General features: G+C 44.1%; 1 protein-coding gene across 2 annotated transcripts in view; it reads right to left on the bottom strand.

Moving 5' to 3' along the window:
- Positions 1 to 1,619: 1,619 nt before the first annotated feature.
- Positions 1,620 to 18,379, bottom strand: part of LOC146018457 (general transcription factor IIH subunit 2) — a 47,363-nt gene continuing 30,603 nt past the window's right edge. The window contains exons 14-16 of one of the 2 annotated variants that reach the window (XM_083151876.1): positions 7,660 to 7,762; positions 6,595 to 6,634; positions 1,620 to 2,293 (exon numbers count right to left, since the gene is read on the bottom strand). In XM_083151876.1, coding sequence (XP_083008002.1) covers positions 2,174 to 2,293; positions 6,595 to 6,634; positions 7,660 to 7,762 — 263 coding nt within the window. In that variant the 3' untranslated portion in view covers positions 1,620 to 2,173. Of the gene's footprint in view, positions 2,294 to 6,594; positions 6,635 to 7,659; positions 7,763 to 8,904; positions 11,086 to 16,716; positions 16,757 to 18,379 lie in introns of those variants that run through there. The other variant, XM_083151875.1, reaches the window with a different exon arrangement.

The following is an 18,379-nucleotide window of genomic DNA, read 5'->3' as shown; positions in this document are numbered from 1 at the left end:
CCTAAGACCATCATTAAAATTGTGACATCAGAAACGTAAAATAGTTCAAATGGTCGAAAGATTGTGAACATTCTAAGGATGCCGATAGTAAGGGTTTGGCTTCACCAGGAGTGCTTGGGTTATGCTGTTGGGGGAGGTTAACGTTAGGAGAATGAATACTCATTGAAATGCCAATTCCCAGATGCCTGTACAATAACTGGTCCACGAAAGATGACTCTGAAACCCTCTGTCACCCGGAGAAGGTAAGAGATCATCAGAAAAAGTTTGTCAACAGTTCACCATGTCGACAAATCATCTGGGTAGGCATGATGAAACATGGTTACTTTCAACATGGTCAGAATGCTTAGTGTCTGCAGTCAACCCTGTCAACATTCTCGTCATACCACAGCCACCTAGGACCTGTTGTACCAAGAGAGGCTGTTTGCACAAATGAAGCCACATTGTATGAGGACAAATCTGTTACATCTGATTTAATTTATGTCAGGTTTGAAGAGCAGTCACCTCATCATCCCCACTTTTACAAAATGTACAAGTGGCTATTGCCACATTAGAAGGATCCACCATTAGGAATAAGATTCTCCATGTGTCTGTCCCATCTTAAGCATCCTGGTCTCCGATTGATACTTGCAACGGGTTAGGATCATTTTATCTACAGCATGATGGTCGACAGTCATTAGGTCGACATGGTTCTAGGTCGAAAGGTCATTAGTTCGACAGGTCGTTAGTTCGACAATGTCTAGGTCGACAGTCAAAAGGTCAACATGGGGTTTTTCACTGTTTTTTTACCTGAATGTCAACACAGTCGCTTGGAACAATTTTGCTCAATACTGCAGATGGAGAAAATTAGATTTATTCACCAGTTTCTTTCTCTTGAGGGGAAACACTGATCAAAGCCACCCAGTAATGCTTGGCCTGTTTTTCTGTACGCTTTTTTTGACTCCTTGCTGGGCAGTTAATAGAACAGATATGGAGCAGAGTTGTCATAGGGGGAATAGGTGTTCATTTTTCTAGTGCTGGTTTTAACAGAGGTGATCGCTCTTTAGGATGCAATAAGTGTAGTAAGAAATTCTTAGCAAGGTTGAACACAATCCTTTTCAAGCTTAATCAATAACATATCCATCAGATGAAGACACTTTGTATTTTAATATATACAAATGAAACCAAGTAGAAAAACGTATTTATACAAAATGTTTAAAGATATTGTATCTAAAATACAATATTGTTCATACAGATGGGGCCGGGCTCATCTTTGCAGGGGATGGCGATGGCGACGCCATCGCCATTCCCTGCTCCCGCGCCATCTGTGTGTCGGAAGGGGACGCGCACGCACGAGGTGCGTGCGCGTCCCCTTCCGACGGTGCTGCCGTCCCCTTCCGACGGTCGCCCGGTGCCCACACCGGGCGCCCGCACCCCCCCACAGCCTCCTCGGGTCCCCCCAGCCCCCCTCGAGCGGGAGGCGGACAGTATTGCGTCCGCCTCGCCGGCCGGCCGCCCGGATATTGAGACGCGCGTGCGTGGGGGACGCACGCGCGTCTCAGTCAGATGGCGCGCCGTGTTGCTGGCGGATCGCCAGCAGCATGCTGCTGGCGATTCGCCAGCAAGCATAAGGCCGGCGCCGTCTGTAGGACAATACTGAAATAGGCAGCCCACAGGGGAACACATGTGTAACAAATATTTACTTACAGAACAATGTATATCTACTTAACCCTGATGAGCATACGGAAGGTTGTGCATATTCTTTGCATAATTAAATATATTCAGTACTCAAAAACGATTGAAGTTTACAAACTGTAGAAAATCCATTACAGTTGTCAAAAATCTGATCCATATCAGTCACATACTGTAATAAGTCCCTGCGACCATCAATTAACAAATATTCTCTAGTAGTAACCGTCAATGAAACAGGTCAAAGCTGTGGATTATATTTAGGAGAATAACCAACAATTTAGAAAATTGTTACAAATTAGCACAATTACTGTATGTACAATTAAAAAGTATGGCAAAAAGGGGACAGCTACTACACAGACTGCTTTGTTCTTTTCTGGAAGGCAAATGTCGATCGAACCATGGGAGAATAGTGTCCATTTCTGATCATATTCTGTAGTCTTCAACAATAACGGAGATGGCAGGTGCCCGACATCGCTTCTCTTGTCCCTGGCACTGGTGATACGCGTCATACTACAGAGGCGTTTGGCTGTGCGTGAATACATCCAGGGCAGCAGTGTAGAGAATCATGAATAAACATATCACACTCGACACAGAATACACCCTGGCAAAGCAGGCAAATGTAAACCTATAAAAAATAAAGAGAAATGAACACAATATTATACATGCTATACGGTCGTTGAGTCGACAAGCAATGCTTAGGTCGATACCTGAAACAGGTTGACAGGCCTAAGGTCGACTCATGTAATGGGTCGATGTGCCTAAGGTCGACATGGATGGAAGGTCAACACAGCATTTATAAAAAAAAAAAATTTGAGCCGACAGGCAGTATTTCATGCCCTACCATCCACTAGGTCATGAAGGGAGAATAGAAAAGCATGGCGAGCCATGCAAGGGTACCGGATACACTCTGACGGTGTCCATGTCAACCATGCAGACCTTTTGACTGTTGACCTAGTCATTGTCAACCTAATGCTTTTGTCGACCTTCCAACTATGTTGATCTTAGGCATGTTGACCTATTTCATGTGTCAACCTAAGTCATGTCGACCCAATACAGTCTCAGCTAACTATTACAGAAAGAAAAAAGAGAGAAAAATATATATATAACAACCCACTGTAAATTTATCTTCTTCTGGTTCAAAAAGAACCAAGAGAAGAGAAATGACCATGTAACGTACTGATAGAACCATTCATCTATGTACATTGTGCTACAGTGCCAGCTGGGCAGCCTAAAGCCAAATACTTATGCCACAAGCATTAAATCCTATATGCCAGTTGTAGAACCTTCATTACATGCACATACAGTAGGCAGTATGAATGGCGAATCCCTGGGCACCAATAAATGTGTGTTTAGCAGCATACAAGGGGATCTACAAACCTTTAATCAGGCGCTCGGCGGGGGCATTCCCACCAGATATGGAGCAATGTACCTAAGGCTGTAAGGCATCGCCAACATGTATCAGGTGTTGATGGGAACATAGCATGAAGTATAGGGAGGGAATGGTATAGCTCCTCCATTGATAAAGGCAGGTATTCAATGTAATTTATAGCGGTGTGCAGCGAATCCTGTTTAGGATTCGCTGCACATTCGCAGGGTTCCGGAGGGCTGCAGCATTCGCTGCCAACCCTCTCTTTCACCCTATTCAATTCCGCAGGGGCTCGCTGCCCCTGACGGCAAATTTTAACTGGGGGAAGGCGGCAGGCAGGGGGATGTAAGCCTCCCTGCCTGCCCCCTCTGTGGGAGAGCTTGCAGGGGACACGGGTAGGGAGCCGCTTCACTGGTCCCGCTCCTGCATATGTAATGAGCGGCACCAGTGTAAAGTGAATATTTAATGAGCGGCTCCCGGCCCCCTGCTGGTGAATGTGTAAAAAAAAAATAATAATTCTATATATATTCATGTGCTGCAAAAAAAATAAATAAAAGTAAAATAAAAATAGCATGCCCCCTCACAGAAAAAAAAATTCCTGATTTTTTTGACACCAAAAAAAAAAAAAGCCGCTTTATTTTAAAAGATCACTTCCCAGTTCAGTTCACCTTAAAAAGATGTCGAATGCAAAATGGTGAATCATGGCGAAAATCATGCTGAAAGCAGTTCTCCATCCTAGCATTGAATACACTCTCGCCGAATCCCAATGAAAACCCCATTGAAATACACCAGCGAATTGCAGCGAGCATGAGAACTGGCCGGCATTCAATGTTCGCTTTCGGCGAACAGTGAACATTGAATAGGGTGAATCAGATTTTCAGTGAAAAAGATTCACAGCAGGAAGTAAAAACATCCCGATTCTCCCTCTCTCTCTCCCCCCCCCCCCCCCCCCAAAAAAAAAAACCTGTGAATCGGGAGCATTGAATACTGCCCTAAGATTTTGTGTTTCTGCTACTAGTAGAGCAGAGGCAGCGGAAGCTGCGGGGGACAGTGACACAGAGGCGGCAGTAACATAGATCCGGGCAGGGGTAGCGGTCAGTACTGGAAAAAAAAGCCCATACAATGAATGGGCAGCCTGTGATTGGTTGAGAGAGCGCTGCCCATTCATTGTATGGGCTTTTTTTCCAGCGCTGACAGCTCCCAGCTCCCCATGCCCGCCTCTACGTTACTGCCGCTTCTGTGTCCCCCGCAGCATCCGCTGCCTCTGCCCTACTATCAGCGTCCCCCTGCTCCCTCCACCTTCCCGGAGCATTGACAGCTCCCTGCTACGGCTCCCCCTGCCCGACTCCTGGGCCAGTGTTCCCCGCTCCCCTGCCCATCGGGACCAAATCACATAGTGTATGGGGGGCCTTAAATTTCCATATATTACAGTGCAATGCAAAATAAACATTTGCAAAAATAAATATGGCATAGCATAAAAACATACCAATGGGTGAAAAAGAGTACCAGAACTAAGAACAAGAAATGTGACCATAACTGCATATAACAAAACAATACCCACCAAAATAATAAAATGGAAATAAATCAAAATGGCTATAACTTAGAGTGGGTTAAAGGAGACTGCAAAGAGGAATAGTACAAATCTAATTCTCTCTGCACCTGTTACATCTTCCCCCTGCAGTGCACATGGTTTTGTCCATCTGAGAAGGAATTTGCCTCTAAGAGTGAACTAGAATAAGGGCCAATGTCTTCCTTTTGTGTAGTCAACAGATGGGTTCACTGTGCTCTTACCATATCACTTGTGTTGGTGACTACATTTTAATTGAAAGTGCCAGTACATAAAGTAAATGCATATTCAAGTTTGGACATTAGATGGCAGTGATGTACCAAAATTGTAGTATACATTGTAAGGCTTTGGTAAAACATTAAATAATGTTACAAGTGGGAGAAGCCTTAAATATGTCCAAGACCAACAGAATATATAGTAGCCCCTTCCCTTGTTATAGCAGTCTAACAAATAAACAAACAGGTCATCTGATCACCAACAAATGTGCTCACTGTAAGTGTAATGGGCCCAGTACTGAGGGGAATTACTATTTATTATTATCCTTTATTTATATGGGGCCACAAGGGATCCACAGCGCCCAGTTACAGAATACATAAATTATTAAGAAAGACAGTGACTTACAGACGAATACAATAGAGAAAGTGCGGGGTACATATAAATATCTCCACCAGGAGACGACACTGGTGGAGATTTAACAAAAAAACAACAGGATTTGGTGCCATCGAGAAGTAATAGAAGGAAAAGAATGAGGCATGAAGTAATGGGAGTTTCATGCTTCACATGAGCAGTCATGTAAGATTCAGAGGGAGCGCAATGGTGACCGTTGTGGGTAACCCACACCACAGTGCAGCAAGTCCTCCGCAGGTTCCAGATGACAGGTCGACAGTCAATAGGCCGGAACCATATAGTAAACATGAGATTTTCGTGATTTAAAAAAAAAAAATTATGAACTTTTCATACAACCTCATCCATGTGGACCATGATTTGAAACCGTAAAGTTCGCCAAGTGCAGTGATGCATCTGGCTTGAAGCATGGCAAGAGAAGTGGTACACTAATTGGGCTTCCACGTATTTGACATTGACACCAAAAAGTTGAAAAACTCATGTCACCCATTAGCTTATGTTTTTTTCCCCCAATGTGAATCTGGTGCATTTGGACCATTTGTTGTCGATGAAGAATGAAACAATGATCCATACCCATCCTCCACAGCAGTAGCAGGTTCCCAGGAATCTAGGTGAAGTGGGTACGAAGGCTGCAGGGGCCACAAGAACGGAGCCGTGAGCAGTCCCAAGGTCTGGCACTTTCAGAAGCAGTTGGTAGGACACGCTGACATAACCTACTGCAGGCTACAGGTAGTAGGGTCTCCGGAGCACAGAACAGGGGGTGAAATGATGCAGATCTAAGACCACTGCTGGTTATGGAGAACTCGGCCAGAACGCATTAAAAATGTACCCCCAAGGCTTCAGGTGAGAGAAGGCCATAACCTGTAGGAACCCAGCCATATGGACTGAGGTGTACATGTATAACAGGTCGCTATGGGGGTGGAAGAGGTATCCGTGCATGGAGAGGGAGAGAGGGAGCTGCTGCTAGGCAGGGAGTGGTTTGAAATCCCGGCGGAATCCCGACAAGGGGGGGGCGCGTGGATCGCCCCACCCCCTTGCGGGTTCGCTACGCTCGGCACACTAATTTATTCTCCCTCTATGGGTGTCGTGGACACCCACAGAGGGACAAAGTGCCGGGATTTCGGTGGTCGGGATTTCGGGCGCCAGGATTTCAACTGCATCCCCCGTATAAGGCTCTGCCACTTTATTGGGTATGCAAAGATTGACGCTTCCTTCACCAGCAATGTTTTTAGGTATGTGATTGTAAGAATTAGACAATGGAGTCCTGCAAAGTCTTCAGGAATAGGACACTCATTTCAGGATAATGCATTCAGCCCACCCTCTCCTAGGCAGTCACTTAGTACAGCATCCCCCCCCTCCTGTCACTCACTTGTTGATCTCTCAGCTCTCCATCACAGCCCCGGCAGCACCTTCAAAAAGTGAAATGAAGAAAATGAAGTGTTCTATCCTCCCAAACAAAAGAAACATCAATGTCTCACTGAATATACTATGAAACAATAAATCAGTCATCTGCATTACTATGCTGCAGCTACTCATGTGAACACTGGAGAACACCACGTCATCATTTACAAAAGGCTCAGGATCTGAAGGTGTTGTGCTGTGTAGCCGTGCATGCTCATAGATACACCCAAGTAAAATTATATCATACTGGCCGTCATATAATGCTGGGTCATTGGGTCCACCCAATTTAGGTCAACATGTATTGGGTCGACCAATGAAGGTCGACAGGCCTTAAGTCTACACCTGAAATAGGTCGACATGCCTAAGGTCGACATGGTCGGAAGGTCAACAGTCAAAAGGACGGCATGAGTTTTTCACCGTTTTTTTTTTGGGACACAGTCGAAATATACAACATCCTGCCTACAGTTATTGCTCCCTGTTTATACATCATCCCAACACCCAGCCTACAGTTATTGCTCCCAGTTTTCATCATCACAACACCCAGCCCACAGTTATTGCTCCCAGCTTCCCATTTTCTTTACATCAAACTATCCTCACCAAACCCCCGAGAGCCAGCACTCCCCTCTCCTACTCTCTCTATTGTATTACTAGGGGGACCGAGACTTCCCCCAAGGAGTGAGGGCTGCTAGGGGTTTTCCTCTCCGAGCGCTGTGCAGTTTTCTGTTTTACACTATTTTATTCTCCCGCCACGCCGTAGTGGATGGTAGGGCATGAAATACCACCTGTCGGCACATGCTGGTTTACAAAAAAACATGACTGTCGACCTTCCCATTGTCAACCTAATGCTTGTGCTGGACTTCCGACCCTGTTGACCTTAGCCATGTCTATTAGCACCTTTTAGTTTAGCGATCTTATTATTATATAATAATTGCAAGGTTTTGTTTTTTTAGGCTTTTTTAATAGCACCAACATTTTCACTTTTCAGAGCTACTGAATTACTCACATAAGTCTCTTATGTATATAAAAATATCACCTTTCCCCTTTATATTCTGCAAGAGAAACTTCTTTAAAAGCATCTATAGGAAAGAGATGATGGTACGACCGGGCCAAGTGTGGAGCAGACACCAACGTAAGACCTGAGAGAGAGATATAGTATTGTTTAATGATATACTTCTCCCACCACAGGAAGAAATCTATAGACCAATGAGTATATAACATATTACTGACAGAAAAACACACAGAGATCCCTTCAGCAGTTTTTTTGTTTTTGTTTAGTCTTAATAATTTTCTGTAGTTCTACATATTAGTAACAGTTCTGTTTGTTTGTATTAGATTTAAAAAAAAAAAAAAAACACATTTATTTCACAGAGAAACCCTTTAGAATCCCTTGCCAGTTTAAATGGAAATTATTAAAAGACTGTATTGTGCTATTGTTCTGGCAGGTGTTAGAGAATCATAATATCCAAAATACGACCGTGTCTCACACAAGACACTACTAAATCTCTTATCCATGCACTCATTATTTCCCGCATTGATTATTGCAATAGTCTCCTAACTGGTCTACCCAAGAACAGACTCTCACCACTACAATCCATTTTAAATGCTGCTGCTAGGCTGATCTTTCTTGCAAGACGCTCTGCCAGTCCCTCCATTGGTTACCTGTATCTTACCGTATTCAATATAAAACACTTCTACTAGCATATAAAGCTATTAACCATACTGCAGCAGCATATATTTCTCTACTTATCCCAAAATATCTCCCATCTCGACCACTCTGCTCTGCACGGATCATTAGCTCCCATTCACTATTACAGGACTTTCATCGGGCTGCTCCCACCCTATGGAATGCCCTTCCACGCACAATAAGACTCTCCACTAGCCTCCAAACTTTCAAGCGTTCCCTGAAAACTCATCTCTTCAGGCAAGCCTATCATATTTAAGTTCTACACGCATAACCCTCTGAGGTAATTATGTAACTTGGTGGGACTGCTATGCTATTACTGGTAAACAGAAAATTTAGCAATAGACTAGCGCTATATAGAAACCAAATAAGGTGTATCTGGAATATGATGTATATGAGTCCCCGCATCAGAAATCTTCCTGGTGCTGTAAGAACTTGGACTTACAATTTAATTCTGGCAGGTGTTCACATAAAAGTTTCTTTTGTACAGACTTCAAGGTAGCGGAGAAATGGCAGGGAAGTATCAGCATGAAATCAACTTACATTTAGATTCTGTCTCGCGTGCATACAAAGGTTTCTTTACCAGCAGACTCCAGGTGACAGGTAAAACGCAGGTTTATTCATACAAAGACATCCATATAAATCCAAATGGTAAAACAAAGTTTAAAAAGTTCATGGAAGCAGGCAGTGGCGAGAGTAGACGATCGGCGGCAGCTATTCCCTCAGTGACTGGCGTGCTGCAGACTACGCCGGCAGAGGGGTTCCGTGTATTGCCGCTTGAGAGGTCAGACTCGCTGATGCTGCTGGAAGCTGGCGGCTGGATCATCAACGCGTTTCGGATATTGTATATCCTTTTTCAAGATGTGCCGCTGTCAGGGCCGGGAGGTGCTTTTAAGGAGGTCCTGTCCAATCACGTATTTTCAGGAAAAACCTCACGTATTTGACCTAGCCCGGCTTCAGTAATTAAAATACGTTTCTATCTAAAATGCTTTGCAGTATTGTTAAAATACATATTTAAAAGACATTAAAATACATTTAAACAAATTCTCAATATAAAATTTGACATGATTCTAAAAAAACGGGAAGATAAGCGATTTGCACAATAACGGCATATATATAGCAGCACTTGTGTTTGCACATATAATTGTAATCTGACTGATATTTAACTCATATGAAGCCGGACATTTGTGAGGGGAAGAAAACACAAAAGGGAACATAGTTAATATTATACAACAAAATAACACCGTATCCCACTTCCCACCTCATTGCAATTCATATGAGCCACTTATATTCATAATCTGCATTTAATCCTTTAGGGATCATAGTGTTTAAAGTAAAAATGCATTTCATTTCAGTCTTAGCTAACCGTTCTTCAATATCATTTTTTCTCCAGTCAGATTTGCAAAGTTTAATACCACAAAAGGATTTGAGTCCCCTTATGTCACAATTATGCTTCTCCTTAAAATGTAATGAAACGCTGTGAAGTTCATGACCCTTCTTGACATTGCGGGCATGTTCTGCTAGGCGGTCTTTAAGATGCTATTACTGGTGCCTGTCCTTGTGTTTCCCTCCAATATCCCTATAGATTGTAAGCTTGCAGCAGGGTCCTCCTACCTCCAAGTCTGTCTGTTGTTACCCAGTTTGTTTTATCACGGTCTACTATTGTAAAGCGCAACGGAATCTGCTGCGCTATATAAGAAACTGTAAATAAATAAATAATAAATAAATAATATCAAAACAAATTGCAATGTTTGAAAGGTGTATTTAATGCTGAGGCATTGGGGGATATGTAAGACGAGAATGGCTTATTTTCGACAAGGAAAAGCCATCCAAACCCCTCGCCGTGTTCAATGTTTTGCCGGAATCCTCGCCATCTGATCCGCTAAAAAAAACAGCGAGGTGGAAATGGTGAGCAATGGGGAGGCAGTTGTATACTCTGACGGCGAGCTATCGGCACTGCTCGCCGTCAGAGCATTGAATACACCTCGTAGCGGGGTATTCAATCTTGGGTCACGGCTGTCGAGCTTTCATACAAATGAAACCAAGTAGAAAAACGTATTTATACAAAATGCTCAAAGATATTGTATCTAAAATACAATATTGTTCATAGGACAATACTGAAATAGGCAGCCCACAGGGGAACAAATGTGTAACAAATATTTACTTACAGAACAATGTATATCTACTTAACCCTGATGAGCATACGGAAGGTTGCGCATATTCTTTGCATATTTAAATATATTCAGTACTCAAAAACGATTGAAGTTTACAAACTGTAGAAAATCCATTACAGTTGTCAAAAATCTGATCCATATCAGTCACATACTGTAATAAGTCCCTGCGACCATCAATTAACAAATATTCTCTAGTAGTAACCGTCAATGAAACAGGTCAAAGCTGTGGATTATATTTAGGAGAATAACCAACAATTTAGAAAATTGTTACAAATTAGCACAATTACTGTATGTACAATTAAAAAGTATGGCAAAAAGGGGACAGCTACTACACAGACTGCTTTGTTCTTTTCTGGAAGGCAAATGTCGATCGAACCATGGGAGAATAGTGTCCATTTCTGATCATATTCTGTAGTCTTCAACAATAACGGAGATGGCAGGTGCCCGACATCGCTTCTCTTGTCCCTGGCACTGGTGATACGCGTCATACTACAGAAGCGTTTGGCTGTGCGTGAATACATCCAGGGCAGCAGTGTAGAGAATCATGAATAAACATATCACACTCCACACAGAATACACCCTGGCAAAGCAGGCAAATGTAAACCTATAAAAAATAAAGAGAAAGGAACACAATATTATGCATGGTATACGGTCGTTGAGTCGACAAGCAATGCTTAGGTCGATACCTGAAACAGGTTGACAGGCCTAAGGTCGACTCATGTAATGGGTCGATGTGCCTAAGGTCGACATGGATGGAAGATCAACACAGCATTTATATTTTTTTTTTTTTTTTTTGCGCCGACAGGCCCTACCATCCACTAGGGCATGAAGGGAGAATAGAAAAGCATGGCGAGCCATGCAAGGGTACCGGATACACTCTGACGGTGTCCATGTCAACCATGCAGACCTTTTGACTGTCATTGTCAACCTAATGCTTGTGTCAACCTTCCAACTATGTTGATCTTAGGCATGTTGACCTATTTCATGTGCCAACCTAAGTCATGTCGACCTTCAGTGGTCGAGCCAATACAGTCTCAGCTAACTATTACAGAAAGAAAAAAGAAAGAAAAATATATATATACCAACCCACTGTAAAAAAAAATTATTTTGGTTCAAAAAGAACCAAGAGAAGAGAAATGACCATGTAACGTACTGATAGAACCATTCATCTATGTACATTGTGCTACAGTGCCAGCTGGGCATCCTAAAGCCAAATACTTATGCCACAAGCATTAAATCCTATATGCCAGTTGTAGAACCTTCCGGTACTTATGTAGTATCTGGGCGTCCGATTTAGAAATCGGATCGCATCGCATGCGACCAAATCGTATGCGATGGTCAAGATTTTTCCATAGGATTCAATGTTAAAATGGTCTGAGTCCATTTTAACATAGAATTAAATGGAAAAAAGGAGTCCTTTTCCTTTCCCCACTATCCAAGTGGGTATGGAGTTGGATATAAACCTGTGGCGAGCGTAGCGAGCCCCGCGAGGGGACACAGAATACTTTTTAAGAAATATGCGTTCGCCACGCTATATAAAATCAACTCTATGCCCACTTGGATAGTGGGGAAATGAACAGGAACTTCTTAACATTGAATCCTATGCAAAATCGCATCGAATCGCATCTGATTGTATGCCTTAAGGTAAGGCATACAATCACAAAATCGGACGCCCAGATACTACATAAGTACCAACCTTCCTTACAGTAGGCAGTATGAATGGCGAATCCCTGGGCACCAATAAATGTGTGTTTAGCACAAGGGGACCTACATGTGTATTAGCCTAGGGCACCTGAAGGAATTCCCACCAGATATGGAGTAATGTACCTAAGGCTGTAAGGCATCGCCAACATGTATCAGTTGTTGATGGGAACATAGCATGAAGTATAGGGAGGGAATGGGATAGCTCCTACATTGATAAAGGCAGGTATTCAATGTTATTTATAGCGATGTGCAGCGAATCCTGTTTAGGATTCGCTGCACATTCGCAGGGTTCCGGAGGGCTGCAGCATTCGCTGCCAACCCTCTCTTTCACCCTATTCAATTCCGCAGGGGCTCGCTGCCCCGGACGGCAAATTTTAACTGGGGGAAGGCGGCAGGCAGGGAGATGTAAGCCTCCCTGCCTGCCCCAGAATTTGTGGGGGAGAAGGAGGGCTCACAGGGACACAGGCAGCAAAAGCCCCCCCCTGTGGGAGAGCTGGCAGGGGACACGGGTAGGGAGCCGCTTCACTGGTCCCGCTCCTGCATATGTAATGAGCGGCACCAGTGTGAAGTCAATATTTAATGAGCGGCTGCCGGCCCCCTGCTGGTGAATGTGTAAAAAAAAAAATTCAATATATATTCATGCGCTGCAAAAAAAAAAAAAAAAAAAAATAGCATGCCCCCTCACAGAAAAAAAAATTCCTGATTTTTTTGACACCAAAAAAAAAAAGCCGCTTTATTTTAAAAGATCACTTCCCAGTTCAGTTCACCTTAAAAAGATGTTGAATGCAAAATGGTGAATCATGGCAAAAATCATGCTGAAAGCAGTTCTCCATCCTAGCATTGAATACACTCTCGCCGAATCCCAATGAAAACCCCATTGAAATACACCAGCGAATTGCAGCGAGCATGAGAACTGGCCGGCATTCAATGTTCGCTTTCAGTGAACATTGAATAGGGTGAATCAGATTTTCATTGAAAAAGATTCACAGCAGGAAGTAAAAACATCCCGATTCCCCCCCCCCCCCCCAAAAAAAAACGGTGAATCGGGAGCATTGAATACTGCCCTAAGATTTTGTGTTTCTTTCACCATCATACAAACAGAATGCATGTAAAGGAAGTCTTTTTTTCCCAATTCTGTTTATTAACATAATTTTTTTTATTAAGGCTTTAAAGAGCAGTACGGATGGTATAATGGTTAGCATTACTGCCTCACAGCACTGAGGTCATGGGTTCAATACCCACCATGGCTCTAACTGTGCGGAGTTTGTATATTCTCCCCGTACTTGTGTGGTTTTCCTCCGGGTACTCTGGTTTCCTCCCACAATCCAAAAATATACTGGTAGGCTAATTGGCTCCCAACAAATTAACCCTAGAATGTCTGTGTGTGCGTGTACATGTGGTAGGGAATATAGATTGTATGTTCCACTGGGGCAGGGACTGTTGTGAATATTCAAATATCCTCTGTAAAGCGCTCCGGAATATGTTTGTGCTATATAAAAAAACTGTTAATAAATAAATAAATAAATAATAAAGGTCCCCCATACATTAGTCCGACTTGTCCTGAGGACAAGTCGAACCTGAATTCCCCCTGCAGCTCCCCGGGAGGGGGACACACGATTTGGCACTTGAAGTGCCAAGTTTTGCAAATGATACATCACATGCGATGTATCATATGCAACTCCCAGGGACATGCGATGTATCATATGCAACTCCCAGGGAGCTGCACAGTGGAGGGAGCAGGGGGGCGTCGGACATCGAGGTGGCGGGAAGTGAAAGCTGCAAGGTGGCTGGGGGGGCGCTGCTAGTAGTGCAGAGGCAGCGGAAGCTGCGGGGGACAGTGACACAGAGGCGGCAGTAACATAGATCCGGGCAGGGGTAGCGGTCAGTACTGGAAAAAAAAAGCCCATACAATGAATGGGCAGCTTGTGATTGGCTGAGAGAACGCTGCCCATTCATTGTATGGGCTTTTTTTTCCAGCGCTGACAGCTCCCAGCTCCCCCTGCCCGCCCCTACGTTACTGCCGCTTCTGTGTCCCCCGCAGCATCCGCTGCCTCTGCTCTACTATCAGCGTCCCCCTGCTCCCTCCACCTTCCCGGAGCATTGACAGCTCCCTGCTACGGCTCCCCCTGCCCGACTCCTTCGCCAGTGTTCCCCGCTCCCCTGCCCATCTCCCTCGCTGGCGTCCGTCACCTCTGTGTCCCCTGCCTGGCTGCACATAAGCCGGTCCGGTCTTCCGACTCTGACCCGATGCGCACGGGACCGCGCATCGGGTCAGATCGGGTGTCTAAACCTGCGATTTGGCTCGATTTCACTGCCCGATCCATCTGAATCAAGTGAAATCGGAACCAAATCACATAGTGTATGGGGGCCTTAAATTTCCATATATTACAGTGCAATGCAAAATAAACATTTGCAAAAATAAATATGGCATAGCGTAAAAACATACCAATGGGTGAAAAAGAGTACCAAAACTAAGAACAAGAAATGTGACCATAACTGCATATAACAAAACAATACCCACCAAAATAATAAAATGGAAATAAATCAAAATGGCTATAACTTAGAGTGGGTTAAAGGAGACTGCAAAGAGGAATAGTACAAATCTAATTCTCTCTGCACCTGTTACATCTTCCCCCTGCAGTGCACATGGTTTTGTCCATCTGAGAAGGAATTTGCCTCTAAGAGTGAACTAGAATAAGGCCCAATGTCTTCCTTTTGTGTAGTCAACAGATGGGTTCACTGTGCTCTTACCATATCACTTGTGTTGGTGACTACATTTTAATTGAAAGTGCCAGTACATAAAGTAAATGTATATTCAAGTTTGGACATTAGATGGCAGTGATGTACCAAAATTGTAGTATACATTGTAAGGCTTTGGTAAAACATTAAATAATGTTACAAGTGGGAGAAGCCTTAAATATGTCCAAGCTGAGTGGTCTGAGAAGACGTTTAGACCAACAGACTATATAGTAGCCCCTTCCCTTGTTATAGCAGTCTAACAAAAAAACAAACAGGTCATCTGATCCCCAACAAATGTGCTCACTGTAAGTGTAATGGGCCCAGTACTGAGGGGAAGGAGTAATTACTATTTATTATTATCCTTTATTTATATGGGGCCACAAGAGATCCACAGCGCCCAGTTACAGAATACATAAATTATTAAGAAAGACAGTGACTTACAGATGAATACAATAGAGAACAAGTGCGGGGTACGTATAAATATCTCCAACAGGAGACGACACTGGTGGAGATTTAACAAAAGACAACAGGATTTGGTGCCATCAAGGATGGTTTAAGTAAGAGAAGGAAAAGAACGAGGCATGAGGTAATGGGATTTTCATGCTTCACGTGAACAGTCATGTAAGATTCAGAGGGAGCGCAATGATGACCGTTGTGGGTAACCCACACCACAGTCCAGCAACAGGTCGACAGTCAATAGGTCGGAACCATATGGTCAACATGAGCTTTTCGTGATTTAAAGCAAAAAAAATTATGAACTTTTCATACAAACTCATCCATGTAGACCACAATTTCCTGCAGGAGCCAAGGGCCAACTACCCAGCCATATGGACTGAGGTGTACATGTATAACAGGTCGCTATGGGGGGTGGAAGAGGTATCCGTGCATGCTAGAAGATAGAACGCTGATATATGAGAGATACAGAGAGAGAGAGAGAGAGAGAGAGAGAGAGAGAGAGAGAGAGAGAGAGAGAGCGATACAGAGAGAGTTATACAGAGAGAGTTATACAGAGAGGGTATGGTATCAATTTTGGCATAAACATATTTTTCTTCTCTAAATTCCTTGTGTTAAGGTGATGCAACCAAATTTATGTCGACCTTCATTGAGTCGACCCTATGACCCATACCCACCTGAACACAGTGAAAGGAGAGCCTGGAGCTGCCCATCATCTCAGAGTGCAGGGCACACCACCACAGAGAAGCAAACAGGGGAGGGGAGGAAGGATGGGGAGCTGCTGCTAGGCCTTCCATATAAAGAAGTGGTTTTAAATCCCGGCGGTCGGAATCCCGGAGGTCAAAATCCCGACAAGGGGGGACGTGGATCGCCCCCCCTGCAGGCTCGCTGCACTCACCATGCAGCGGGCCCAGTGCCTCGCTATGCTCGACACACTAATTTATTCTCCCTCTATGGGTGTCGTGGACACCCACAGAGGGACAAAGTGCCGGGATTTCGACTGCCGGGATTTCAACTGCATCCCGTATAAGGCTCTGCCACTTTATTGGGTACGCAAAGATTGCCGATTGCTCACCAGCAATGTTTTCAGGTATGTGATTGTAAGAATTAGACAATGGAGTCCTGCATAGACTTCAGGAGTAGGACACTCATTTCAGGATAATGCATTCAGCCCACCCTCTTCTAGGCAGTCATTAAGTACAGCATCCCCCCACCCCAAGAACATCTCATATGGGGGAAGACAAAGGATATGTGGACTATTGGCGTGGCTGCTTCCACACCCAGGAAACACCTTCTCCCAACCTAATCACTCTCGGCTTCATACATTCCTGTCACTCACTTGTTGATCTCTCAGCTCTCCATCACAGCCCCGGCAGCACCTTCAAAAAGTGAAATGAAGAAAATGAACAGTGTTCTATCCTCACAAACAGAAGAAACATCAATGTCTCACTGAATATACTATGAAACAATAAATCAGTGATCTGCATTACTATGCTGCAGCTACTCATGAGAACACTGCACAACACCACTTCATCATTTACAAAAGGCTCAGGATCTGAAGGTGTTGTGCTGTGTAGCCGTGCATGTTCATAGATACACCCAAGTAAAATAATATCATACTGGCCGTCATATAATGCTTGAAGTGGGTCTGGGTCATCGGGTCCACCCAATTTAGTTCAACATATATTGGGTCGACCAGTGAAGGTCAACAGGCCTTAGGTCTACATCTGAAATAGGTCGACAGTCAAAAGGAAGGCATAGGTTTTTCACCTGGTTTTTCTTTTTTACCCGAATGCCAACATAGTCGACATGGACACAGTAGAAATATACCTATGTGCTTGCCATGCTACGGCACAGTGCCTCGTTGCGCTTGGAACACTATTTTATTCTCCCACCGTGCCATAGTGGATGGTAGGGCATGAAATACTGCCTGTTGGCACATGCTGGTCTAAAAAAAAAAAAAAACTTGAAAAACATGTCGACCTATTGACCGTCGACCTTCCCATTGTCAACCAAATGCTTGTGCTGGACTTCCAGTCAATAGCGGGGGTGGAATCAACCGTGGACCACTCAGAGGGAATTCGGAGGCTGTGAGGTGCCATGGAAATAATGTTCTCTAGATTCCACGCTGCTAATATCTTGGCGCCTTCATCAGGCGTAGAGATAACTGTAGTGGATCCGTTGCATCGGATGATTAGTTTCGTCGGAAAGCCCCATCTATATTGGATCTCAGCTTCTCGAAGTATCTTCGTCACCGGGTGGAAGGACCGTCGCAAGGCAAGCGTTGCAGCAGAGAGGTCACCAAACAGTTGCAAATCGCCCAGAATAGCAGTAGCCGTTTTTGAAGGTCTGGCGGCTTGCAGAATTTTTTCTTTAATGTGGTGATAATGTAGTCGCATCAGAGTGTCTCTAGGAGCATCATCCGGTGCATTTTTCGCTTTGGGTAGACGGTGAATCCGGTCCAGCAGGAAGTCTGTTATAGTGACCTCTGGTAACAGTTTCATGAATACATCTGTAGTGTATTGCTCGAGGTCCACGTTGGAGACCGATTCTGGGATGCCACAAATTTTTATATTGTTACGGCGCGACCAGTCCTCCAGGTCGCAGGTTTTGTGTCTCAGGGCCGTAACCTCCACCTGGAGGTCCTCGTGTAGCGAGATTAAATGATTGTGGGATTTAATGACTTCTCCCAGTTTGTTTTCTAGATGATCCGTTCGCTCACCCAGTGCGTCTACAGATTGCTGGCATGTTTGTAGAGCAGTTTTAAATTCTGCGGTAATATCTTGTTTAAACAAGGCGAGCAGTTGTTTCATTGTGCCGACAGTGAGTGGTGCCTCATCATCTACTGTAGTTGCCAAAGTCTGTCTTTGTGACGTGAAATCAGACATGGCAACAGGAGGTGATAATGTATCAGCGGTTCTGTTTGCTGACGGTCCCCCCTTTGTTTTCTGGGTTGTAGGAGAGGGTTTAAAAAAGATAACTGGAGGCACTCCAGGGGGGGT

Source organism: Crinia signifera, chromosome 1 (genome assembly GCF_055691185.1).
Source record: "Crinia signifera chromosome 1, ASM5569118v1, whole genome shotgun sequence".
NCBI classification, from domain to species: domain Eukaryota; kingdom Metazoa; phylum Chordata; class Amphibia; order Anura; family Myobatrachidae; genus Crinia; species Crinia signifera.
Note: the sequence above shows the minus strand (reverse complement) of the source record. Positions and strands in the feature narration are given on the sequence as shown.